This window comes from Cryptococcus neoformans, chromosome 12 (assembly GCF_000149385.1).
Source record: "Cryptococcus neoformans var. neoformans B-3501A chromosome 12, whole genome shotgun sequence".
NCBI lineage: Eukaryota > Fungi > Basidiomycota > Tremellomycetes > Tremellales > Cryptococcaceae > Cryptococcus > Cryptococcus deneoformans.
In genome coordinates, this window is record NC_009188.1 from 1 (window position 1) to 25,479 (window position 25,479).

A 25,479-nucleotide genomic window follows, 5' to 3' on the forward strand; every position below is an offset into this window, starting at 1 on the left:
TAACCCCTAACCCCCTAACCCCCTAACCCCCTAACCCCCTAACCCCCTAACCCCCTAACCCCCCCCTAACCCTGGTGAGGAGGGTAGAGATGGTGGGAATGGCAACGGAAGAAGCAACGAATTATGGGCTCTAGGAGTCGACTTATATAGCATGACATGGGTGTAGAGAGCGGGGATTGTGGAACCTTCGAGAAATGTTTATGTATTACAGATAGAAAGTGGAAGGACAGTCGCGTCCAGAAAGCGTTGGATGCATCCACAAGATACTGACGAACGCATGTATCCGATAATTTTGTACCTGCTCTGAACCATAGTGGATTCAAAGTACATAGGTGCATAACTGTGTTACGCTCATGGAGCCTATATATGTTGATACACACACAACACAACAACTCGAGATGAGACCAGAGTTCAATTATACCATTACATTGCTTAACGATCTATCGTCAGTATAATTACTAGATTGACCGACCACCAACAGCCAAACCTAGGAAGGTTCTGTATTTCCCGTAGAATCAATACCAAGAAGTCGATATTGTTATCTACTGTGGGTCGCAGTGGAACGGAACCAACTGGATCGTTTAACCAATAAGAGACCCCGGGTATTTCCCTACAGTGTGCCGTACCAATGTTAGACGTCACTTGGAGCAGTAGCATCGCATACATAAACCCTTCAAAGAACCTTCGAATACAGATCAAAAAACAAATAACCCGCGGACAACTCCTATCCTCAAAAGCCTGCTCAAACCGCCGGCTTGATCCCCTATACCACCTCCTGATGCTCAATCTCCTTCTTCTCATCCTTTTTTTCATTCTTCTCATCCTTCTCGTCCACCTCTTGTTGCATGCCCACCTCTTGTTGAATGACACCTATCATGGCAAAAGTGATTAGCTACAAACGAGCCGCCCAAAAAGGGGAGAAGAAACGTACCTTGCTCCACAAGCTGCGCCTCTCGCTCATGCGCCGAGATCTTCTGTACATCCTTCGTCAACGGCACGATGAGGTTCATCTGCCTAAAGTAGTTGTCCATTTCCTCCAGCGTTCGGCCTCGGGTTTCAGGGAAGAAAAGGTAGAAGGTGATGGCGTTGGTAAAGGAACAGATGCAGAAAACCAGGTAATATCTCCAGCCTATAGAGACAGTTGAGTCACGCTTGCTTATTTGTATACAATACAGAGGCAGAATACTCACCGATGTTGGCGAAAGCCTTGGGAGAGACTTGACCAATCATAAAGTTCGAGATCCAAGCAGCCATGTTTACCATTGCCGTCGCTTTGGCTCGAATAGCAGTGTTCATGATTTCAACGGGGCTATTTCGTTGGTTAGCATACCTTTCCTCATATGAAGAATGAGAGGATTCACTAGATCCAAGAGAGAGGACCGATACAGGCAGAAAAGAAGAAGTTGTATACGTAGAGCACGACGACGAAACCGATACCTTGGCCTCTGCTGCCACGTCCATCCGCGAACTGCTTTGCCAATGCACTGGAAATGGTATCAGAGAGAGTCAATGATGCAGTGGAAGAATGTGACATACGTAGCGACAGCGAAACAGGTTCCTGATAAGATATTTCCAAAGATCAAAGGGAATCGACGCCCAATCTTGTCAACAAAGAGAATACAGAAGAACTGGGCGATGAGAGCGTTGACAGAGTTGATGGAATTAATCAAGAGAGAAGTATTGGTTGAGAACCCGACTGAGGCGTACACCGTGCTAAGGGGTGATTAGTATATGAAGATACGATACAGAAAATAGTGGACATACGGGGCATAGTATTGGATAGCCGACACACCAGTCATTTGAACGGAGAATTGTAGGATAATACCATACAGCACCTTTCTCATGTTTGTCCGGTCTTCAAAGTTGAAGATCTACCACCGGGTGTCACCCTTATCCTTTACGCGCCACATAGCCGAGAATGACTTACAAGTCTCCAAGACTGTTGCATAACGGCTTCGGCATCGACTTTGTTTTTGATAGCGGCAAACTCCCCCAGCACGAATGGATCGCTCTCGTCACCCTTTGCATGCAAACGAGCAAGACTTCTGAGGGCCTTTTCGTCATGGCCTTTGATGATCAACCATCTATATACGCGGCTATCAGTTATCGCCGCAAGTAGAACAGAACATGAGAAGTACGTACCGAGGAGATTCGGGTAAGAGGAAAGTCAAGAAGATGAGTGGGACCGCGGGGAGCATTTGGAATCCAAGCTACGGAAGTTATTTAGCAACAGAACCTCGAACAGTTTGAGAAGAGCCCACCGGAAGCCTCCACGCCATGGGCGATTCAAAGTGAGTCTGCGCAACACCATACGCGATCCATCCTGCTATGAAAGAGCCGATACCGAGAAAGAATTGGAAGGTTGCTGTAAGCATACCACGAGCCGAAGGATGAGCTAAAGAGGGAGTGAGCGAGGTGCGATGACGATGAGACTGGTTCGGGCGTACCGATCTCGGATTGGTACACTAAGAAGCGTGTCAGAATGGGTAAGAATATATTAAATAAATGGTACATACAAGGCGTCAACAGTCCCAGCATGCCGATACCAATACCAGCAAAGAATCGCCCAGCAAACATAGCCTCCTTGTTTGGAGCTGCCGTCTGCAAGATACCACCGATGATGAAGACCACACCTGCTACGGTGACTAGATAGTGCTTGTCAATACTATATCGCTCTTAATTTACACATAAGATACTTACTAGCCATTCTTCTGCTGAAAGCATCTGCAATTAAAGAAGCGGGGATACTACCGACGAAGGCACCGAGCAGCATAGAGGAAGTGATGAAGCCGATATAGTTCTCGTCTGTGGTATCCATGGTCTTGAGGAAATCCGGCGCTACCAGAACGTAAGAGATGACACCCAGATCATAACCATAGAGCATCGCGCCCATGCTGCGCTAGGAATCAGTAGATTCCAGGTATCTTGAAAGAGGTACTCACGCGGCGAAGCAGCCACATAGGAAGGTGTAGATCTTTGGGGGTAACATGGTCGTTTTTTAGGTACCCCGACGACTTAATGAGCTGCAATGGTGGTAAGGGGAACTGATATAGAGAAGAGGAGGCAACCAAGTCTGAGAAGGGCACACATTTATATACGAGAAGCCATCTTACTGCTTTGGGGGGGGGGGGTCCGATTGATTGAACCACATGAAAGGCAAGGTACGGCAGCTCCCCTCCCTCCCAAATCACGCGCTCTTCTTCTTCTCATCTGGCGGCTGGAAAGTGCGGACGCTTTCTGATGTTCGAACTGTAGTTCCAGAGCTGCATTGCTGCGCGAAAGAAGGGTCAAACGCAAAAAAAGACAAAAAAAGACAAAAGAGCGTGAAAACCGGATAAAGGCGCCACACAAACACCGAGACGACGTCATTTCGAGCGTTCAATTGATTTACCGGGTTAATGTTTGTGCCGACGTTGCTGGCTTTTTGAAACATGTACGATACCAAGGAACATAGCAAGAAGCTCAAAAGCAGGCGTATAAGTGAGTCATTGAGGGCTCTGGGAGGAGACAAGACGAGAATATGGGAAAGCAGGGACACCGCTCAAGAGGGAACGGAAACTCAGGCACACTACAGCTATAGGTGAGCTTCGTGTGAAGTCGCGAGCCAAATCGCCTTTCATCTGATGATCATCATTCATAATAAACCGCTCATCAATTGTGCTACCAGATAAGTACCGGCCCGCCAGCGTTAGTGTACGGATTGTGGTCGGGCCGTCGGGTGCCTGTTAGGGATACGTACCGATACACGGCGCCCCTGCTTTGCCAGTGGAAGAAGGCGGTTGCAATTTGGACTCTTATCGGCTCAATGTTGTCACGCCGCCGCCTGAGCCTATCTGGCCGAGACAACGCATGATAGCTTATGATCCGATAACCGTATGAATGCCGCCGACCTCGAAGTTTATTAGTGGTTGCAGAATACAGCTGAGGGCATGTAGGGGCCTTGCGACTTACAGCTTATAGCGTATACGTCGACACTTCTATTCTCACACTTCATCCTCCAGCGATCACCATGGCCGTCTACAGCCAACACGTTACAGTGAATCAGTCTCTTCTCCAGCAACAGGCTCCGCGCGACTTTCCCAACACTCCCTCCCATCCCAAAACACTCGCATCAACTCCTATCCTCCTCGATGTCACCCGTCTCCTCTATCCCTCCGGACCTCCCGTCACAGACAAGATCTTCAGCGGCTTCCTCGAACATCTCGGGAGGTGTATCTACGGAGGTATTGTGGATGACCCGAAGGATCCAAGTCCGGAATGGCTTTTGGAGGTGCAGGATGAAGGAAAGACGTTTCAGAAAGATAGATTGGGGTGGAGGAAAGATGTGATGGGGTGCTTGGCGAAGGATGGGGAGCTCGAGATTCCAATGCTGAGGTGGCCTGGTGGTGAGCATCTGCTATTATCTTCGTCCACTTGCAAATCTACTAACCTTTGTGATAGGTAACTTCGTCTCCAATTACCACTGGCAAGACGGTATCGGCCCCATCTCTGAGCGTCCAAAGCGTGTCGAGCTCGCTTGGCTGAGCGACGAGTCCAACAGGTTTGGCACCGACGAGTTTATCGACTACTGCCGAGCGACGGGTGCTGAGCCTTACATCTGTTTGAATAGTGCGTGTCTTTCTTGACCTTGTTGCGCAGTATTGACGTCTGCCGGTAGTGGGCACTGGTAGTCTTGAGGAAGCTTTGGCATGGGTTGAGTACTGCAACGGGACTGGCGATACCCAGTGAGCTTTCTCGCCTTCCTGTCTATCTTACATCGCGCTTATCGTCGATCAAGCTGGGCAAACCTTCGACGCAAAAATACTGGAAGGGACGAGCCTCATGCTGTCAAATACTGGGGTCTCGGTAATGAGAGTAAGTCTGCTTTTCTTCCCAAGACGAGATTTGAGTCTGAATTTCTGCTGCAGTGTGGGGTCCATGGCAAGTTGGCAACCTTCTCCCTTCCGAGTACGTGAGGAAAGCAAGGCAATGGGCCCATGCTCTCAAGCTCGTTGACCCTAGCATCGTATTGGTGTCTTGTGGCGAGACTGTGAGTATATTCAATTTGGCAGCAGGGTTGAAACTGACAATAGGTGTAGGGTGCGTCTGATTGGGATAGAGAGGTTATCCAGGGTCTTCTTCCATGGGCTGATATGCACTCCATTCACTTCTAGTGAGCAAAATCCCTACTCCATCGCAATCCCCAACTTACAAAGATCTCAGTACTATGCTCGGCCACGACAAGATGTCTAGCGTATCTGGTTATGACTACGAGAAGAACGTCTTCGGGCCAGCCGTAAGTATCACCTCTTCCTGCGCTGAAAGCTGCTTCGTTAATACTGATACGATGATATATAGGCTGCCGAGAAGCACATCGACATCTGCAAGTCACTCATCGACCTCGCTAACATCGGCCGAACCTGGGAGCGCATGCCAGCGAAGGATATGAAGATCTGCTTTGATGAGGTGCGCTTCCTATCCTTCCATCGTTATCCGTAAGTGTAAGAGTTGACGATGTTGGTAGTGGAACGTCTGGGACGACGTCAAAGCGCCCGGATCCAACGGGTTGGAGCAATGGTACGACTACACCGACATGCTTGGCTTTTGTGCATGGTTGAATGTGCTTGTGAGGAAGCATAAGGATATAGGCATTGCATGTCTTGCTCAGTCTGTCAACGTCGTACGTCCCATCTCATGAGCTTCTACCTTATTCTATTGAATCAAAGCTGACAGATGGAGCTTAGATCTCACCTCTCATGACCAAGCCAGATGGTATTGTTCGCCAGACTTTGTATTACCCCCTTCAGCTTTTCAGCAAGTACATGAAGAACGGACACCTTCTCCAACTTCCTGTCTTCCCTGACGTCTAGTATGTATCCGTCCGTACCCATGTCTCACTCGTTACTGACAAGCATGGCAGCACCGGTCCCACCTTCCCTGTCTACATCCAACAAGGCAACTACAAACCCTCCTACATCGACTCTGTCGCTATCCTCGTCGAAACGGAGAAGGGGGCAAGCATCAGGGTTAGCATTCTGAATAGGCATCCGGAGGTGGATTGGAGCTCGAAGATAGGGTTCTCGGGTTTCGGTAAGTACATTCTGGAGACGTTATATCTGAGGCGTATTGGAACTGACGATATGGGATAGAGGTCGAGAGTGTCGAGGTTCACGAGATCTACTCGGACGACCTTGCTGCTGCGGTCAGTTCCCTTTAACATGTATTTGTACACTGCATCAACTGAAACCTCCTTACTACAGAATACGTTCGAAAACCCTGACACTATTATTCCTAAGATTACAAAGAAGAACGCGAAAGAGTGGGATGGAGATGTTTTGGTTAAAAAGCATTCGTGGTCCTTCATCATTTTCAATGGTCGTTTTCATTGATTAACGTTGCTCTCATAGACATGTAGATGAAAGAGAATATGCAAATGCTATCAGGATATCGCCTCATAACTGGAATTGCATAGTTTACCTAGGCTTGCTGGAGGTTCTGGTTATGACGAGCAGACTTTTTGGCAATGGGGTATATCTCGCACAATGCATTTATATCTTTTCCAGATCTATCTATGAGCTAACTCATTTTTCTCACACCTTCCCTGCATCCTCCGTCCGTACCTCTCTCCTCCCTGACCCCTCCTCACACGGTCCACCTGCTCTTCCTCTTGCCTTCTTCATTCTCCCCCTCTCATCTGCACCCCAAAACTACTTCTGTGTCTTCCTCTCGTCCCTCTCTCTGTCTTACTCCTATCCTCGTTCCTCTGTACGCTTACACCCATGTAGGCCATCAAGAATGCCCGGTAGAGGAAATGCCCATCACTAGCAGTCCAATTTGTTCTTGCCATGGGAGGGGTGATGTCCAACCATGTGCATTGACCATTGGCTGGTCGGTTGAACATGGTGGGTACCGAAGAATCCTGGTCAGTGGAACCCTATCCTTTATTCTACAAATGCAATAAATTTTCGTAATGATTGCCGTTGACAAAAGCTAAACATAAATAACCCTCATCCAACCCGTCGTATCCCGTGAGCCAGCTCAGGGACCCATCTGCATCTATGCAGAGAACAGCAATGCTGACCTCCCATAGTGCTCCCATCATCCAAAGGCTCGTGTGGTTTCCCCACTCCGCGTCTTGTGCCAACCGCCGGGCATCTTCCTCCAATTCCCGTGGGGAAATGTAATTGTGGGAGATAAAATCCCTCCAAGGCCTTTGGACCATGGCCTCTGCCACCCTTCGACGAACCTCCTGGTGGGATGTTCTGCCATTGTCTAGAGCCTTTGCAAAGGCCCTAAACTGGCAGTTGCCATCTCCTATTGTCCAGTTGGTCCGTCCCCATCCTGGATAGCCTGGTATGGGCACAACGTCAGCCTGCGTATAAGGAAATTGGTTTGGACGCAGATTTGACGGTGTGTTGGGGAGCTGAAGGTTAGGGGGATTATCTCGTGGACGGGTTGGGGAAGATTGCCCAGCGATTTGTTGCTGGAGCGGCTGTAATGTTCGTTAGCCTTGGATATTTATTGTCATAAATCACATAAAACTTACAGGCCTTTGGTCGACGCTAGGCCTGACTAACTGTAGCGGTGTCACTGTCCTCGTAGAGGCCGGAACAAAACACCTGACGCTACTTTAGTTTCGTGTCCTCGGTCGTTTGTCTACAGCTGTACTTGGAGCATGCATGTCTTCCTCTCGTCCTCCTTCCTGAAAAGTGGCTGACACCAGTGATGGCAACCGCAGCTGGACGACCACAGCAGATGGTTCCAGTTCTGACATAGACCTTGCGTCCTATGCCGCACACTGTTAGCGAAAGGATTTCTACAACTGACGAAACCACTCACCGGTAGGGTGCCCAGGTGTTTTAATCCAAAGCCCGTCACACTCTCCACTTAGAAGATCGACCCCCAATGCCAATAAGAGTCGATGAAGAAGGCAGCCTGGCGGCTCGCTGGGAGCTGGAGTTATTCCCATTATCATCATGAATGACAATCGAAAACGATATTGGTTGGGAAGATCAGCCAACTGCAGAGGATAGGGCCCATTGACCAGGGAGAGCGGTTGCGAGACCGCGATGGATCGGCGTAATCAATGGATACGTTAATGGTGAGGACAAGACAGCCTCTCTCTCGCTGAAGACCATCGTCGTGATAGCATTCACCCTCCAGCTGATGTCGGCAGATCTTCACAGCACGTGCATCACGCATGTAACCTGGGTGACCCAGGTGTCAATCCCGCCCATCTTGCTGCGCTCGCAATACCTGCTGTTGCTCAACTAGACATTCTACCCCTTTGACATTACATAGATGTCCTTGCACTGACTGCAGAAATTGTCTCGGGAAGAACTGCACCAGAACCTTCCCCGCCTCTTTGAGAGGGGTATTACACTCATGACACTTGTCTGGTAGATCGGCAAGCCCTCGCTATTGGTGGTTTCGAAGAGGGTTGCTTGACAGTCTTTGGTAGGACACTTCGGGCTATCAGTGAGGATTGGCTTGATATCGAGGGATTTGTAGATTGATTTGACATTCTTCTGCAGCTCGGAGGCAGATGTCACGATAGGGCGATCGAGCAGCTCGAGTATCTTGGCGCTGAGGTTCAGAAAAATCTGCCACTTCCAGAACAGACGCCCTCATTGCCTGCCGATCTTCGGTATTATAGCTAGCTTGTTGTTGACTTCGACAATAGCCCATGTCATGTCACCGAAACGCTGGGCTAAACCAGTGAACGCTGTAAGCATGGCGATGAATGTGGCAAGAACGTTGTAGAAAAGGAGGCATCATTTCCAGCGGGCTGTTTGAGGAGAGCCCAAAGTCAAGACAATACCGGCTTTCGTGTCAACCGGAGTAGGGTGGGAGTAAACACCCGGGGATCTTCGTTGGCCATCAGGCCAGAAGCCCCATGAGGCGGCTATCTTGATCACTGTTCACATCATCCACAATGGTAGGTCGGAGGCCCCATCCTAAATCAAACCACCGATAATGGGCTCCGCCTTGGGACTCGAATCTTCTTCAGCTCCATCTCCGTTCTCCTGTTGGCCGTTATTAAATGACTTTTGTTGCAGATGGCCTCCTTGAGACTTTAACAATTGATCCTCAATAGAACAGGAAGCGTGCGTAGACGAGATAGGGGGGCCGGGAGATGATGCCAGGCAAAGGGCTAGTTAGCAGCTAGAGTCGCTGTGGATGGGCGAGGCGACTGAGGGGACTGCGGTGGCAGTGTGTAGCAAATGACCGAACGGTCGCTGAAGCGGTCAAACCATGCCTGGTACCGCATAATCTTGCCAGCAGTAAGATACAAGGGACATCGGCAGCGGGCCAAATCTTTCACAGGCTACACCGATGCGATGTCAGACAGACATCCCGACTTAATCTTTCGTCTAATAGACTCACAATACCCAACCCTTCACCTATAGACTAAGTCTGAATGGGTGCATCTCTTGATCAAGGCTAATAAGACCGACTATGGGAAAGATGTGAGCAGTTGTTCGTGCCCCATTTAGCATCGCGAGGTGATGGTAACTGGGACGCCTACTCACCGGAAGGAGCTCAAGAAGCCTGAAGGAGCCATGATGGTAGCTTCGGAACAGGGGAAAAACAATGAAGATGAGTAGATACACTAGCCTATCGCCACCGTACCATGTCAGCAAAGACATGTACAGTATAAGATTTCCTCTCGACATACACGGATATACAGTCCGGAAAGACGCTGGGAGCTTGTTGGCCAGATATTTTATCTGGATTGTGATGTGACTTGAGGGGTAAATAGAGATAGAAGTATGTGGAAATTAAAAGAATTTGAGGAGAATCCTTTGGTGCTCTGAATTCGTAGTGATGTATGAAACGATGGGATCTCAGACGAGGAATCAGAGTATCGCATGCTGCTTCCGCCGCATGAACCAAACAAGAAGGAATCCATTCGCCGCGCCTTGCCGCGCTTGCCGCCCCTTTGCAGCCTGTAATAGGCAAGCGACGAATAGTAGTCAGCGCGCCTGATCGGGACGGGGCCGGGAGGACTCCTTCGATTTCTGAGAGTGTGTGGAGCCCACATCCTCCGATACACGCACCTCACCAACCAAATTCCAAATTGCTCACTCTTTACAACCCTTTGATACCCCAACCACGCCATGTCGGAACCACCTGAGTACCAGAAACTATTAAACAAGAACACAGAGTCGTTTGACGTGGATGTCGAGGACCAGGCGCCGACCTACCCTCCGGGCCCTAGCGACTTCGTGTCGAGGGTGATCTTTGTAGTGAGTCGACTGCCATAGCGCGACAGTTTGTGTTGCTGATCTTGCTCCACAACGTTCAGTATGCCCCCCCTCGGTTTGGATTTGACGATCCTAAGGAGTATGTAGGCTTGGTAGGGAAGACGAAGGAGGTGAGTTTGGGTTCCATTCGAAGAGCCAATTTGCTCCGTGTGAACCGCATGAGGACTAAAGCATCAACCCTTCATCTCGCCCGCCCTCAGAAAACCATCCAAAACATATGTCGTTATATCCCTGAACTGGCAGAATATCCAGCCGACCACATTTCCTTCCGCTTGAGCTCGACTGCATCGGCTCACCCTAGAAATTGGCCAGTTGTAACCGAGGATATCTGGTTCACCTTCGTGTCAGATCCCCCTGAGAAGCTGGGCGTGATTGTGGAGCCGACGCAGAAGGACAAAGATGCTAGTGAGTTCGGCAGTTTCGCCAATTTTGCCCTCGAACGTCTGGAACGTCCTTATCTGACCACCTTATTTTGGTTCGATGACTTAGATCGCGCCAGACAAGTAAAGATTTCCATAATCATCGTATGCTGCTTCATTGGATTTTGGGGGCTGGTCGCCGCTATTGTTGCTATGGGGGATCATTTCTTTCCGTCGTAACCCAAAACAACACTGCAAAACTGAGCGTGAACCTTCTTGCGATGATAGTACACCTGTATGGTGTTGTAAAGACTTGATATCATAGGTCCCTAGGCCGACACAAAAGGGAATGGAAGCCAGAAAAAACGACGATCAACGCAAGTAGATATTCATATAATTGATTTTCCCCTTAATTCACATCTCCCACGACGAGACTTGGTCAAGCACGGTAGGTTTATGCTCTTTTCTCTACCCCTCTTGAACGTTGACTCATTTGCTTTTTGCTTAGTCTGTTAGCCCCCCTCTTCCTCATGCTATTGAGGACGATTCATCAAATTCCGAAACACCAATGAGATCATGGAGACCCACGAGGATGTCAATGAGGCTGTCATGGATGAACAATGCTGTTCCGGTTTCTTCCCTCGGTCTCTTATCTCGGTTTCGAGACTTTGTTTCTCATTTTCAACTTGTGTCCTAGCTTCTGGTTCTGGTTTCTAGGACTCGTTTCTCATTCTCATTTTCGTTATTACTCTCGTTCTCTTCCCCCAAGTTCTAGTTCTCTTCTCTTTCTCTTTCGTCTTCCCATCAATACCATATACATCGTCTATCTTTTATTATACAATTTACGAGTATTCACTCGCCTTCCGCCGGGGGGGGGGGGGGGGAGGTCAGCTTGGGAACGGGCGAATGGCGAGTGAATATATAGTAGAATAGCAATAAAATCGATTTATAGATGGAATGGAAGGGTACTCGAATGGAAGCGGAACGTGTTCCGACAATTATATGTGCCGACATGTCAGCAATGTAATAACTATACTATTACTTACCCAGCCTAAGGAAATGGGAAAGTATTAACGGTAGGGAAAGGGGGTACTATAGTCTATTTGGGGAGGAATTAGCCGCAATAGGAGAGACAGAGGAGTGAAGGTCGCCCGCAACTCACAAAACACTGACACCTCGAAAGAAAGTCATTCTCAATCCAACATATCATTCTGGGCAGCCTCACTGAAGAACGAATCATCTAATGGCAAGAATTGGAACCGGGCATGGGGGTAGAATCCCAAAAGAAGTGTTACGCAAAACAAAGCGAGCAGGCGTGTATACAACATCAGCAGATGCGAGAAAAGCGTTTAAAGCGTTTAGATCGAAAGCACTTACATCCTAGATCCCATGTGTAGTCCTGCAACTTGTTTGCTAGTTCGGGCCTTCTTGAAATGTAGGCGTACATTGCTGTTTCCTCAATGGCACACTGACTGACTGAGCTACGGTCCTTCCGAGCTCACTTCCTTGCTTCTTTTCCGTTCCTGCTTCATCAGTATGTTCCACCAGCGTCTGGTACAACACCGTTATTTCAAGTCCTCCTGAGGGCCAATATGGGGAAAATGAGATAATATGAGCGAGCGGAGGCGAACGGGTGCGAAGGCAAGCTGACTGTTCAGCGTCAGCGGATGGTGGAAAAGGACGCAAGTTGGAAGTCCTTACATCCAAGACCCCACGCATAATCCCGCGCTTTCTCCTACACTTTTCCTCCGCCCGGGTGTGGGCACCCCAAAAGAAATTGTGGTAAATGTCGAAGAAGAGAGTAATGGGAAGCTGGATTGTTTCGTAACATCAGCAGGGTAGTAATCGGATGCGCAAAGCCCAAAATCACTTACAGCCAGGATCCCCAACAAACATGCACCGACCGCTTTATTATATATCGGTATTTTCCTCAGGATGATTGTGGAGAAGATCAAGCGACAGGCGGCGAAGCATAAGAAGTGAATAATAAACTAGACTGATAACGCATCAGCAGGTGTCGTCACGAATATGAGCACGTCGATGGTACCCTATGCACATACAAGGAATCATGGATGCATCTATGACCTCATTCCATGCATGGGAGCTTGCAGCTTATATGTCTACGCATTTAGGCCAACAGTCAGGGGGGCAAAAAATGTGAATGGGACCTACTGGATCATTGTATAAGCCAAAGCCGTCGTCATCGAAGCGAACTAGACTTACACTGTGGCTTTCCCATGCGCATCCATCCCGTCTTTACGGATTGTTGAAGATTATAATTCAAGGACATGCTATCGGTGTAGAAACTGGCCGCGGTCGCTGTTGTTGTATGAATATGTGATCTGGGATGATAAGAAGTAAAGATAAGAAACACGAAACGTCGCCTATCAGATCGAACAAGCGATGCCGCGGAAAATAGGTTTGTCGGCCCGTGTTCCTCGGAAGATAATCGAAACCCGCCAAACGCGCAAAAAAAAGCCGTCGCCGCCACTAGAGTATATTATTATTATTCTCATCTAGAGCGCTTCCCGCCGATAAATCCCATTGCCATTCTTCCCTTTCCCTCTACCTTTGCCAGTACTCATCGTCTCCACTATCCATGCAATTCCCTGCTATGCTCGCCCTTACTCCACCTCCACTTCCCTAATGGCCTCTCCCAAAGCAAGCGAAGCTATTTCCGACTCCTCACTCTCACCCGCGTCATATCAGGCACTTCCCGAACTTCCAAAATCCCCTCGTGACGATCCCATTGCATACGGCGGCCACCCTAAAAACAAAGACCGACCATATCCTCTCTCTCTCATCCCCTTCGACCTCAACGAACCTTATGAGGTCTCCGAATACCTTACTATCCGCTCCTACGATGAGGCATGCCAAGTTGACTATCTCAATCAAGATTGGGCCGATGAGTACAGAGACGGGGGAATCGTTGATGAGCAAATGTTCGACGACGGACATGTTCGTCGCTATCTTGACCGCTTCATCGAGGAGAACCCCAAGCTGATCGCTACAACGTTCAGACATAAAGCAAATTTGAAAACGGTCTTCTACAGCGGAAAGGACGAAGAATGGGCGAAGCTAGATCTGGTGGATGTGTACAGACGGCAGACGGGGAAAGTTTTGGGAGTCGTGAGTCATGGCTTGTTCAGAAGGTGACGCACGCTTATGTGTCCAACCTAGCCCTCTCAATCACAATACACATCCAATTCAAAAAACGGCGGTGCCATTACTCCGGACGCCTCCCTCATCGGCAATGTCAACGATCCTAGCTCTCCATCGTTCCGGAAACGGATGCTTTACGCAGTCATCGAAGTGAAGTGGATGGAATTAGCGACTCTCCTTACAGGCGAGGCCAAAAGACAGAGCGACGAGAAAGCCCTTAACTACCTCCGTCAGGAAGGCGTGTTTCAAACTATGTGGTATGTCATCTTGGGTTACGCCATCTCGGGCTGCATCTTCGGTCTTTCTATAATCAATGAATACTTCTACAGAATTGTGTATCTGCACTCGGATTCAGACATCCCCGTAATTGCCCTGGAGGCGGATAGCGAGTTTTTGGGGAAAACCGGACGACATTTTGGATATCTGCGGGATAGTTACTCCATTGAGGAACTGGCAGGGCTGCAGGACTTTTGGTCGTCGCCTCCCAATTGTCTGATCAGCGACCGTGCCAACGCCATTTTGAACAAAGAGGCAAGGTATCACCTCGACGCGACCATTTTCTTGTTCCTCAATCGTGCCGCGTCACTTTCAAAACAATGTTTCCTCAATGGCCTTCCGCTCCCGCATATGCGCCGCAGCCTTCATCCGACCAAGGCGAACAAACGCACTTTGGCGGATTTGGATGATGAAGGGAAAAAGGAAGGTGTGGAAGATATACCGGGAGACGAGAAGCTGTCTCGGAAGGTTAATCGCCGCAACGGTCCTGAGAGTGATGGCTTGTGCGGCAGAGGCTCTGGTCATGACAGAGTACATGAAGGCAATGGAGCCTCTGCTCATCGCACTGAGGCTGCCCACGCTCGAAGACCTATGAAACCACAAGAGTTCTTGAGGGGTCTGGAGGAGCTATCCACTGTTGTGGATGTGTCCGACGTGAAATCGTCCATCATCGCCTCCCTCATATCCAATAGCCGTGAGCACCTTGTGATCTGCAGCATGGAGTTACGCTTACAAATTTACTGTAGATACCACTCCCTCTATGAATCCCTCTTCTATATCATCGGACTGCGACTCTTTTTCCTATACATCCTTTGGCTCTCGTGAGAAACTCCCTGTCTCTGATCATCTTCCCGCCGCTCTTCATCCAAGGTCCCACGAATGTGATCCTGTTGATACCGATTTCGACGCTATCGACTCCGAGACAGGCGAACTCACGTTAGAAGCCTACCGGAGCAGGCTCGCAATGCTGGGGGTGCGGGTGAAGCTGGTGACCCGCGAGGAGATGGATGTCTTGCTGGCCCGGGGAGGAAAGGAAAATTCCGATTGTTAATGAGTGGGTGGAAGGGAACTGGATAGCGGCTGTCGGCAATTCACGAAGAAAGGGTCGATTTGGTGAAATGCTCTGAAGAGGGCTGGGGAGGAATGTATAGGGCACATGGGGCATTCGGAGACTGGGGATGGCCAAGATGTGCTGTTATATGTGCTGGTTTAGGCGTACGACTTTGCGAATTTCTATCCTGTACATAACCCTGTATACGATGAGACGGTTGATTAGCAATAGTCGTAGAACGAATCCGCAGAACGGACGGAGGGAAGACCGAGTACATAGGCTGTAGAATTATCATGCCATCTATTTTTCATCTACTCTCTATCTCATTTAACCGTTACTTATTCTCTCCTTACATAACTTCCCATTAATTTTGAAGTCCTTCATCCAATTCCAGGGCCAACTTAACGGAGAACAGGACACCGATGGACAAACGCGGGAAGGTTTGGTGACGATCCTCCGGGTTTAGATCGCCTTTTCTGAGGTCATCCCCCCTTATCAAACTCCAAATCCTATTTTACACCTGGCTTATGGTACTTGGCGTACCACTCTTCTTCTCGTCCACGTTTTCCAACATCTCGATCTCCATCTTAGGAACCTGTCTGGGGTTGTTAATTGAGTTGAGAGCCTCTTTGCAGACAATTTGCAGGATGTCATCCCTTGCTTGGGCATCCTCAATTGCAGTTCGAGATTTGAACACGGCGTCCATCTGCTCAAGGGTACGACCTCTATGACGCGTAAGAAGTTGATTCTCAGTGGGATATCAAATATTTCGGGACAATAAAATACTGACTTGGTTTCAGGTACGAAGAAGACGGACCAAAGGCAAGCCAAGAGAGACCAGATGGCAAAGAATATGAATGCCCCGTATCCTTTGGTGCCCGAAATGAGGGGAGGAGTGATTAAGCCCTATCAATGCCCACCGTGTTAACATACAGTGACAGATTCCCAGGCAGAGGGTAAGTGACTGACGATGATAAAATTGTTCAGCCAATTGGAGCAGGTTGTTATAGCGACACCCTTGGCACGGCGACTGGAGGCGTGAATTTCAGCAGCTATTGGTCATTTGTGAGCAAAAAGACCTATGGAAGTGGGAAATAAACCTACGCATGGCCCAAGGGACGGGACCCCAACCGATACCGTAGAAGATCATGACACCGAAGATGAATCCAACACCCACCCAAGCAGGACCCTTGTGAGCCGGCCAGTTGTCACCATAGGTTCCTATGAAGGTCGAGAGACATTAGCCAAAACAAGTGAACTCAGGGGTAGTTAGTTGCTACTTACCGATCATGGCCGCTACAACGGAATGAGAAACTGTAAGACCGATGGCACCGACGATAAGGAAAACTTTGCGGCCAAATTTGTCAAGAAGGAAAAAGGCAGCGACGACAGCGACAAGCTGTGCGATATTCAAGGCACCCGCGAGGGTAAGTTGAAGCTCGTAGTCAAGTCCTAGCTGTTCGAACAGTGTCGGAGCATAGTAGACAAGCTGGGGTACAATCAATCAGCCGTGTGACTTTTCAAAAAGAAGGTTACTTACAGCGTTGATGCCCACAAACTGCTGGAAGAACATGAGTAGAATACCGATCATCGTCTGTCGTATACTTCCGACTCTGAACATGTCGACCCAACTCGCGAGCTCGAGCTTGAATTCCGATTTGGTCGACTTGTCGGTCATAGTTGGATGCGCCTTAACGAGCACCTCACGGTTACGAATGGCCTCTGCTCTGATGGTGATCCATTCGGCTTGAACCCTAGGGTCGGTATCAGGCAACTGACGGAGACGACACAAGCTCGCCAGACATTCTTGATCACGACCACGGAGAGCCAGCCATCTAGGGGAGTAAGGAAGTTGGTACAGGAACCCTCCAAGGATAATACCTGGAAAGGTCAGAGTCAGTCACCTCATTAACTGCCTATCATTACGAAAATAAACTCACAAGGAAACATCTGAAGTGCAAAAGGCAGTCGGAACGAACCACCTCCGGACAAGTATCGAGATCCATATGTCTTGGCTTTTGTCAAACCATATGCTTCGTGGAACTGTCGATTGCCAAACTCACAATGTAATACATGACCACAATGCCAAGAACGATGGAAAATTGTTCGAGGACGAGCAGGGCACCTCGGATGTTGGGGGGAGCAATCTCGCTGATATAGGTGGGAGCAGTTGAAGAAAGCACACCAATACCGATACCTCCAATGAAACGCCCAACAACAAGCTGAGCAAACGAATAGGAAGCGCTTTGCAGGACACTGCGGTGCTTTGAGCTCAGCCACAATTACTCGACGCCGTTGCGCAACTCACGATCCAATAATGAACCAGACCATACCAAAAGCTACAGGACGCGAAGGAGTCAGTGGTAATTTCAGGACAATACAATCCTCGAAGAAGGTCCGAATGTATGACGTACCTAGAGATCCCTTTCGCGAATACCGGTCCGAAACATATCCCGACATGAAAGCTCCCAAAAAGGCACCCAGCTCAAGTAATGCTGTCATGATACTGTAGAATACAGTCAGATGCAAACCTCCTACCACGGAAGGTTCCACTTACCCCTTGTTGAGACTCGCTTGTGGGTTTACCTCTGCATTTGTCTCTGGGAACTGATCTTGGAACTGGGGCATGGTCAAACAGATGGACAGGATACCCTGATCAAATCCAAATAAGAGTCCACCAATGCATGCAGCGCTGGCGGCCAGTAAAACCATCCTGCTGGCAAAAAGATCCTTGAGACCTGCGGCAAGCATGTTAACCAAGTCAGAACCTCAAATAGATTATTGACTTACCATTACCGCCATAAGAGCCTGCCAGGGCGTTGTCATCGTATGCAAGAGTCAGAGCATCCGGGTGCGCCTTGATACCCAGAGCAGAGAGACTGGGGACTTCCTCCCTGCTCGGTGCGACAGTAATTTTACTCATTGGGAGTGGTAAATCCAAGCCAGACTAAACTATCAGATCTCTCGAAAATATGATCTCTCGAAAGTATGATAATGAAAGTGTACCAGATAACGAATGAGTTATGAATGTCACTAAAAAGAAGCGTTGTCGTTGGACGGTGAAAAAAGGATTGCAAGACAACCCCTTACTATTTATAATTATGACATTAATCTGTTGCCTCCTGCCGCGGCATGCCAGTGAAGGTAATCAAAGAGAAAAGGATTCCGATTTGCTGAAGAAGACGGAAAGAAGATTGCAGACGACAGAAAAGATACCGATCGCGGGGTCCCGGAGAAATACCTGGCTGCACCGGAAGGGCTCCGGATGGCCTGTCTGGGGCTTCGGACACATGAGCCGCCAAAAGTTGCCGACGAAAAGTCCCCAAGGCCACACCGCCAGTCACAGAATGACGACTCCGGATGGCCTCAGGGTACGAGAAAAAATTCGCCGAACAGTCCCACTGGACCGAGACCCTCTGCTACTATATAAAATTTAGATCCTGCCAGCCTATTCTTACTCTTGTACGTGATTCATTTCCACATACATCATGTCTTTTTTCATTGCATATATAATAATCAACCCCCTTGCTCACAGTGGTTGTTAAGATGACTTGGCAGGCGAAATGGTGGATAACTCGGTTGCTCACTGATGCTCTGGCATTCTTTATCTTAGATCCTGTGCCATAATTCATGTATGCCTTTAAAAACATGCTAGACAAATTAGTAAACTGCCGGTAAGTGTAAATTTGAAGTAATTAATTAAAATGTCGAGAAAAAACATATTTGATTTTGAATGAAAAACCGTAATTCTGATTGGTGCAATGATCACAACTTCGTAACCTTGACTGGAATGTGCAGGATGACATCACCACTCGATGATGCGTCTTTACTTTTAACCGGCTGCTCAACCGGTCGTCACCGGCCGTCTTCACCCCTTCAAAAAAACAACTTTTGCAATCATCCGTCCATACATTCATGTATACCATACGTTCCACCATACGCCATGTTAACTCAAGAGACCAAGTGTTTAGAGGCCATTTCCAACAATGTTACTGTTCCAAAGCGTGGCCGAGGCGTATCGATGGGTGAATGTTCGCACCCAACAACTGCCTTTTTTTCCCGCGGGTAATCCTGGTTGACACGACTCTAGCTCACGCATGGGCCTCTTGCCACCGGCGGCTTTGCCACAAAAGACAAAATGTTGTTGATGTTGTAAAAGTATCATCGTCTTTTCGCCTGGATATATCCTTCCACTCTTGTTTCTCGGACTTTAAACTGCGATTGAATAGATATGGCATCAACTTCGACAGCGCAAAAACTTAGTTACGAGTGGCCAGAGTCCATACTGACGTTTGAAGGGCTTTTTAATACGTATTGTCCGTGGTCCTTTTGTCCGTGTGTTGGTAGCAAGTCGTGAAGGAGACTGATATACTTTTAGCAAGCTCTCGTCATCCGTTTTCGATATTCAACATCTCTCTTTTCCGATGGAGACCATCCCTCCCCTCGTCTGCCATGCTCGAACCTCTCCTGACAATGGCTTCCAATACCCTACATCCCGAACAACAACCTACAATAAAAGCTCTGATTGGTCTCCAGACATACACAACCCAACTTAGAGATGCTGTTCGCGTTAGACAACTGGATATGGGAGACAAAGAGGTGCAAGGACGGCTTGATGAACTTGTGAAGGGTTATGCCGCTGCTGGAAATGTGATAGCGAGGATTCTATGGGAATCAGATGGAGATAAAGGCAGAATACGCTCACATGATTTACACATTGCTTTGAAGCAATCGATTGGTAGCTTCTTCGCCGTTCGTTCATTGCTTGAAACCTCGTTGGCTACCAGACACGACACACATATTCTGGGTTCCATACTCCCGTCCATTCCACCTTACCATCAATCATTCCTTTCTCCTATTCTCGAACATTGCCGGCATATCATCACGTCTCTCGAGACAAACCCCTTCCGCCCTCTTGCTCACTCCAAATTGTCCAATGCTGCTCACCAGCTTTCGAGAGACTTGACAGATACTGAAGTCACCTGCCTGCTCGAATATCTACAAACTATCAATGAGGGGCTCTCAAATATTGGCGAGATCGACTCTCTTAACTCGACGTCACTTGTGGGCAAGGTGGCAAAAGCGAAAGAGAAACATATGAAACAAGAGAATGAGCATCGACCTTTGAGAGTGAGGATGGAAGTCATGTTGCTCAGATGTGATCTATTGTTGAGTATGACGAATAAGAGGATGAGTGAGGTGAAAGCTAGAGCTGCGCGAAGAATGAGTGGAGAGGAGAGTCAGGGAGCCGCGGAAGAGAAGGTGGAATCTGAGGCTAGGAATAGGAGTAAAAGCAGAGAGAAGAGCAGGAGCAAAAGTATTGACAATATGCGCGACATGTCCGACACCAGTACCAACATTGTTCCCTTTTGTGCTGTCACCTCCACATTCTCGTCATCCGATACCCCTAGCAGTTTTATCGAATGGGAAGTCCTCACGGAGGAAAGTCTTATCGACTGTTTCGATTTTGCTGCCTCTTTTACTGAAAATGATAGTATAGCTGTTCTTACAAAGTCGATTAATCTTTCAGACTGGCTTGGCGTTACTTCTCCCCAACTGAAAACCGGTACCAAGTCCAAAACGCAATCACATCCTTGCCCCTTGTCCACAAATATGTCGGACGATGAAGACTTTGATCTTGATTCCTCCACATCCTTTATCTCTGAAGACGACAATGATGAAGCCGAAGGCTCCTACTATCGGTGCCCATTACGCACTCTCTTCGCCCTGCACGATCGCTATGAAGAACAGCGTCTCGCTATCTGGCTTACGCTCCCTACCTCAAAACGGGGTAAGATGACAGCATTCATGAGAGGTGGAAAAGATGGAGAAATCGGGAGAGCTTGGGATGGCTTGGGAATGAATGTTATGTCGGTGGTCTGTGGGTACGTACACTACCTTGACTCCCCTTCCTTTTCTGTCTGTCCTTCTTGATTCGAGGGTCTTCGATCGTCATTAATGCCGCTTCTATTATCGCTTTCATTTCATGGGAATTGAGCTGATGTTTATCTTCTACGCTACCCTATAGCTCCAGCTTAATCTCTTACGGCCTCGCACCTGATAAGCTCAGCAAATGGACAGATCTTATAGCTGTTCGGCAAGCCAAGAGGAGCCGGAAAAAAGGGAAGGAAGACGGACTAATCTCTCAAGTACGACCTCTTAATCAGAACGACATATGACTAAGGATTGGGGATATGAAAGGCATTGAGGTGTCTCGTAATCAATAACGGAGTAATGCAAGGGCTATGAATGCTGCAACTGAGGGAAATAAATGCGTTTTGATGGTTGGTAATTTAGAACTGATGAAGGATTCAAATGTACACAAATTGGAGTAGATTAGGGAGAAGCTCGTTACTACGAAAGCTGGTTTATGGCGTTCAGCGGTAAAGGAGATATTCTTTTCTACTCTGTAAGTCTTTCTTTTATCTGACAGTCTGACGGGGTGTATGAGACCGGCGGTAGATGTAGAGTTATTAAGACAAGGTGTCTTTACACAATGCCGAGGCTAAATAATTACTGTAGTCTGCCGTTACCCTGCAAATTTGTACTGCTCTACCAAACGTTTTATTCATGTACTTTTTTCCAAAGTTACCACAGTTCAACATGATCGCTTTGTATAAGAGTAAAAGGTCTATTGCGTGCAATTTTGACATCAGAATGATAGTTGGGAATCAGCCGTCTGTGGTAAGAAAGCGGGACCAAATCTTAATGATAAATAAAGTAGCTCTCTATCAAAATGGTCACATCATCGTTAATAGCCTGATCAATTTCTCAGTCTCAGTCTATTAACCCCTATCCTCCCGGCTATTTTCGACATTTTCCTTTGCCATTTCCACTTTCTTGCTTCAAATTCCCCAACGACTCACACTTTTTAATTTGTCCCTCAATCGCTTCAAACACGACCATGGCTTCAGTCCTTCTTGGCGAGCCCAACTCGCTCCCTTCGGACTCTGCACCCGAAAAACGACGCAAGATCCCCAAAGTCGCATTCTACGTCGCCGGTTCTGCTGTAGGTTCCTTTCGTCATGGACTGTTGATGTTATACGAAAGGCAAATACTGATCTGTTGCTCTGACGAATAGTTTGCGCTGACGATAGGGATGACAGCTATGGTGATACCTTTTGTCCGGCAAGCGGCAAAAACGATGAACGGTCCTCAATTCATGTCGCACCGAAATCTCGAACACTTGGCCTCTCGCCGTTTCCCTTCTCCTTCATTATCCTCATTCGCTTCTTCATCTATCCCTCCGCGCCAAGTCCGAGATAGCTCGCCGCCTGTCCCACCTCCATCCGCCCTCAAGTCCGCCATCCCAGCCTACTCGAGCGCCAGTATATCAGCAGAAATCCCCATTTCTGAAGAAGACATCAAGCATCTTGGGGAAGGATCCAAATCTACTCTTGATCCGGTCGTCCAGGCAGAAGAGTCTGCAGAAACGATCAAAAGCCGGTTATTCAACGCTCGAGAAGAAAAAGCATTGTACGGTTCATCGCTCATGCCTTTATCGTCCAATACTGCCTCGGAGGGGGAGGGAGAAGGGGGAGGGGATAAGATGGAAGGGGCATTACTTGGTGCGAAAGCGTTGATGTTTGCGACGACGCTAGTGGTAGGCTTTACAGGTCTTGGAATGTGGGCGGTCGGGAAGGCTATGGGGGCGGAAGATGTACGTTTTTCTTTTCTTTTGCTTTTGCCTGTTACGCCAATTGACGTGTTATATCTTTGTCTTTCCAAAAATCAGCCTGCCGATTTTGCCGTTAAAATGCGCCAACAACTCGTTCTTTCCATGCCTCAATTAGTCACGAGCGTCAACAGACCCGGAAGGAGCACGGACGGTTTCGATAGCGAGGCTATTGAAAAGTGGGTCAATGAGCTGGAAAGGGAAGAGGTGGCGAGACCTAGTTAGATGAGGGGAGAGGTTTGAAGAATGTACGTAGTACTGGAGAGGTGTGCGAGAGGCGGTGGTTGATGGAAAAGGAAAGGGATGAAAGTTAGATGAGGGTTAGGTTTTAGCAGGCTCAGGCGTTTGAAGAAGAGGGGAGGGGTTAGGACGATACTTTTGTCATTTTCATAGCACGGATAACGGATAACTTTGCATGCACCACGGCAATATCAAGCTGGGTATCGCAAGTGAGTCTTATCTTTCCAACTTTTCGTACCCTATCCTGTTTTCTCCAAAATCACCCAACCTTTTCTATAAAAACAGCTTGAAGACGACTTGGAAAGTACACAGCGAAGAGTTAAACGATCGATGGTAGAAAGTCAATAACCTTTCCACGTTTATCCCTCGGTTCTCTGGTTCTACAAAGTTGCCCTTGAGCTAGAGTAGGTAATTGTGTGAGGAGAGTATCAAGTCTTTAATCAATTGAGAGTTAAAGGCGCATAAACCTTGACCTCAAGTTGAAACCATTGCCGATCGCTCTTGTCAAGGATGATCCACCGGTATCGCTATCCACTTGCACCGATTTTATGACGCAAGAACTGTCCGATAATAACGGGGACTCTTGTGATGAAAGGTGGATCATGTGGATATCGGACGTGGGTCGTCGGTCGTCTGTCAATTTACCGAATCGCGCCGCCTACGTTGTCTCCCGACGTTTTTGACCCGACAAATCACTTATCTCGGGACTCTTTTCCCACGCGACAGCCACATGGCCAACTCTCGCCCAGCCGGAGACCATTCTGGCCCAAAAAGCGCAAATAGCGCAAAAAGCGCAAATAGCGCAAAAAGCGCAAAACAGCTCCGGCATTAAAATCAAGCAACCCTTAAAACTAAACTTTAAACTCCCGCAGCCCGACTGATTTTTGTCTTTTCATTCCAGTTTACTTGTTGCGAACTGCGTCGCGTCTTTTGTTTTTGACCTCGGCCTCAGGGTAAAAATGGTACTCCGGTTTTTGTGAAATAATACTTTGGTCGTGGATTGTTTAAATATAAAATGCACCGGGTGTGGGGATTGAGATCAACCTGGGTGTGACAAAATCCTCGTTTTCCAAATGCATTGCTTTTACCTACCATCTATACACTCTATTGATTACTCTTTTTTATAATACTACCCCGACAGTTTTAATTACACCGAAATGCCGCTGTCTCCGAACCCATCGCAAGGCTTGGGCATAACACTGCCCAACTGTGCTCACCCTCCGTCTCCCCTGCGGATATCCACTACCAGTTCTCCTCCTCTCGAACCGGGGGGTCAGACCCGCGCTTACGCTGATGGTCAAGGATCGCCGATCAAGGTAGCCGCGACGGCGACGGCGACGGCAGCGAGTAGTGGAGGGATAGCAGGCACGCGATTAAGAGTCAAGACGAATGACAGCTTTGCCCTGCGGCCCACCCACTCGCACTCACCCACCGCATCCATCTCTTCTATTCCATCTTCGCCTCTAACATACAGCACGGGAACGGTAAAGAGTCTACGTACCTCGAAACCGCTCGGTCCCCGATCTTCCCCACGCGAGGGCGGGACGCATGGACTGCGCGTCGAGGTGGAGGAGATGTACAGGGACGAGGCGGGTGGCGAGGAGAATGGGGGTGACAAAGACGATGACCGCCAGCATCTCGTACCAAGCCCGACCGCCGACACCGACGTCCACGCCGTGCCCTCGCGCGCACCTTCTTCCGCATCCGTCATCTCCACCTCCTTTTCCGCTTCCACGCACCACACATCGTCAAGCAAGGTGGGCAGGGTGAAGAGCAGCGAAGTCTTGCGCCGTCGCGGGGCGGCTAAAGAAGGGGGCAAGTATATGCAGCTAGAGGGTGGAGATGGAGAGAGAGAAGACGAAGAGATTGTCCGTTCGCCGTTATCAGGCAAAGATGGATATCGAGAACAGCGGTAGGTAATTCATCTTCCATCAAGAGGTGCTATTTTTAATTTAATACGCAGACTCCCAAGCTATCACCACCAGCACCCTCCTGTGCATGCCCCTGCACCCGTGTTTGCACCACCCGCGGCGTACGCATTTCCTTACCCGCCTCGACGGACAGGGCAGCCGGAAACGTTCCAAGCGACGGACCTGCCGCGCTCGGCGTCGCAGCCTATGCACCTCTACTCTGTGCCGGCGTTCTTTGACCCGACGTACACCACCGCACGCCCGGCGGGGGACGACTCCCGGGACGACGAGCTGCGGTCCCGGCCATGGAGCGAAAGCACACTGGACGGTGTGCGCGTGGGGACAGCGAAGCGGCGGGGGCGGTCGCTGTCTGACGGGGCGGAGCTGCTCGCGCGACAGGGCACGCTGCTGGACCCGTCGTGCGGCACGCCGCGGTCGTCGGCGGAGCTGGGGATCCTGCTGGGCGGTGCGCGGTCGCGGCGGCTGTCGCGGGACCGGCTGGCGGCGGCGGGGGCCGGGGGCGGGGTGCGGCTGGAGGCGAGCAAGAAGGGGCGTGCGC

The 25,479-nt window shown here is 48.9% G+C and overlaps 8 protein-coding genes across 9 annotated transcripts; 5 read left to right on the top strand and 3 right to left on the bottom strand.

The window, feature by feature from the left end:
- Positions 1-763: 763 nt before the first annotated feature.
- Positions 764-2,989, bottom strand: CNBL0010 (hypothetical protein; the record flags this gene model as incomplete). Its single annotated transcript, XM_767490.1, has 12 exons — positions 764-870; positions 932-1,129; positions 1,191-1,309; positions 1,362-1,484; positions 1,537-1,713; positions 1,765-1,871; positions 1,928-2,084; positions 2,143-2,210; positions 2,262-2,395; positions 2,517-2,645; positions 2,701-2,894; positions 2,943-2,989. 12 exons carry the CDS (start codon positions 2,987-2,989, stop codon positions 764-766), a joined length of 1,560 nt encoding a protein of 519 aa, XP_772583.1.
- Positions 2,990-4,009: 1,020 nt separating this feature from the next.
- On the top strand, positions 4,010-6,368 carry CNBL0020 (hypothetical protein; the record flags this gene model as incomplete). The annotated part of the gene is made up of 13 exons (XM_767491.1): positions 4,010-4,385; positions 4,441-4,608; positions 4,658-4,724; positions 4,778-4,854; positions 4,908-5,029; positions 5,079-5,152; positions 5,203-5,275; positions 5,338-5,445; positions 5,504-5,659; positions 5,724-5,848; positions 5,900-6,069; positions 6,129-6,181; positions 6,240-6,368. The coding sequence occupies 13 exons, from the start codon at positions 4,010-4,012 to the stop codon at positions 6,366-6,368; spliced, it is 1,698 nt and encodes a 565-aa protein (XP_772584.1).
- A 557-nt stretch (positions 6,369-6,925) lies between these two features.
- CNBL0030 (hypothetical protein) lies at positions 6,926-7,957 on the bottom strand (the record flags this gene model as incomplete). Its single annotated transcript, XM_767492.1, has 4 exons — positions 6,926-7,471; positions 7,526-7,529; positions 7,609-7,765; positions 7,819-7,957. 4 exons carry the CDS (start codon positions 7,955-7,957, stop codon positions 6,926-6,928), a joined length of 846 nt encoding a protein of 281 aa, XP_772585.1.
- A 2,143-nt stretch (positions 7,958-10,100) lies between these two features.
- Positions 10,101-10,846, top strand: CNBL0040 (hypothetical protein; the record flags this gene model as incomplete). The annotated part of the gene is made up of 3 exons (XM_767493.1): positions 10,101-10,229; positions 10,289-10,652; positions 10,737-10,846. 3 exons carry the CDS (start codon positions 10,101-10,103, stop codon positions 10,844-10,846), a joined length of 603 nt encoding a protein of 200 aa, XP_772586.1.
- Positions 10,847-13,252: 2,406 nt separating this feature from the next.
- CNBL0050 (hypothetical protein) lies at positions 13,253-15,095 on the top strand (the record flags this gene model as incomplete). 2 transcript variants are annotated; one of them, XM_767495.1, is made up of 4 exons in its annotated part: positions 13,434-13,564; positions 13,627-13,735; positions 13,787-14,738; positions 14,791-15,095. In XM_767495.1, 4 exons carry the CDS (start codon positions 13,434-13,436, stop codon positions 15,093-15,095), a joined length of 1,497 nt encoding a protein of 498 aa, XP_772588.1. The 2 variants fall into 2 exon arrangements, with proteins under 2 accessions (XP_772587.1, XP_772588.1); XM_767494.1 differs by having other exon boundaries at positions 13,253-13,735.
- Positions 15,096-15,609: 514 nt separating this feature from the next.
- CNBL0060 (hypothetical protein) lies at positions 15,610-18,018 on the bottom strand (the record flags this gene model as incomplete). The annotated part of the gene is made up of 12 exons (XM_767496.1): positions 15,610-15,820; positions 15,886-16,001; positions 16,065-16,147; positions 16,200-16,316; positions 16,380-16,584; positions 16,636-16,976; positions 17,036-17,105; positions 17,159-17,351; positions 17,404-17,434; positions 17,510-17,601; positions 17,653-17,833; positions 17,886-18,018. 12 exons carry the CDS (start codon positions 18,016-18,018, stop codon positions 15,610-15,612), a joined length of 1,773 nt encoding a protein of 590 aa, XP_772589.1.
- A 1,529-nt stretch (positions 18,019-19,547) lies between these two features.
- On the top strand, positions 19,548-21,274 carry CNBL0070 (hypothetical protein; the record flags this gene model as incomplete). Its single annotated transcript, XM_767497.1, has 2 exons — positions 19,548-20,980; positions 21,124-21,274. 2 exons carry the CDS (start codon positions 19,548-19,550, stop codon positions 21,272-21,274), a joined length of 1,584 nt encoding a protein of 527 aa, XP_772590.1.
- Positions 21,275-21,999: 725 nt separating this feature from the next.
- CNBL0080 (hypothetical protein) lies at positions 22,000-22,995 on the top strand (the record flags this gene model as incomplete). Its single annotated transcript, XM_767498.1, has 2 exons — positions 22,000-22,104; positions 22,177-22,995. 2 exons carry the CDS (start codon positions 22,000-22,002, stop codon positions 22,993-22,995), a joined length of 924 nt encoding a protein of 307 aa, XP_772591.1.
- Positions 22,996-25,479: the final 2,484 nt, after the last annotated feature.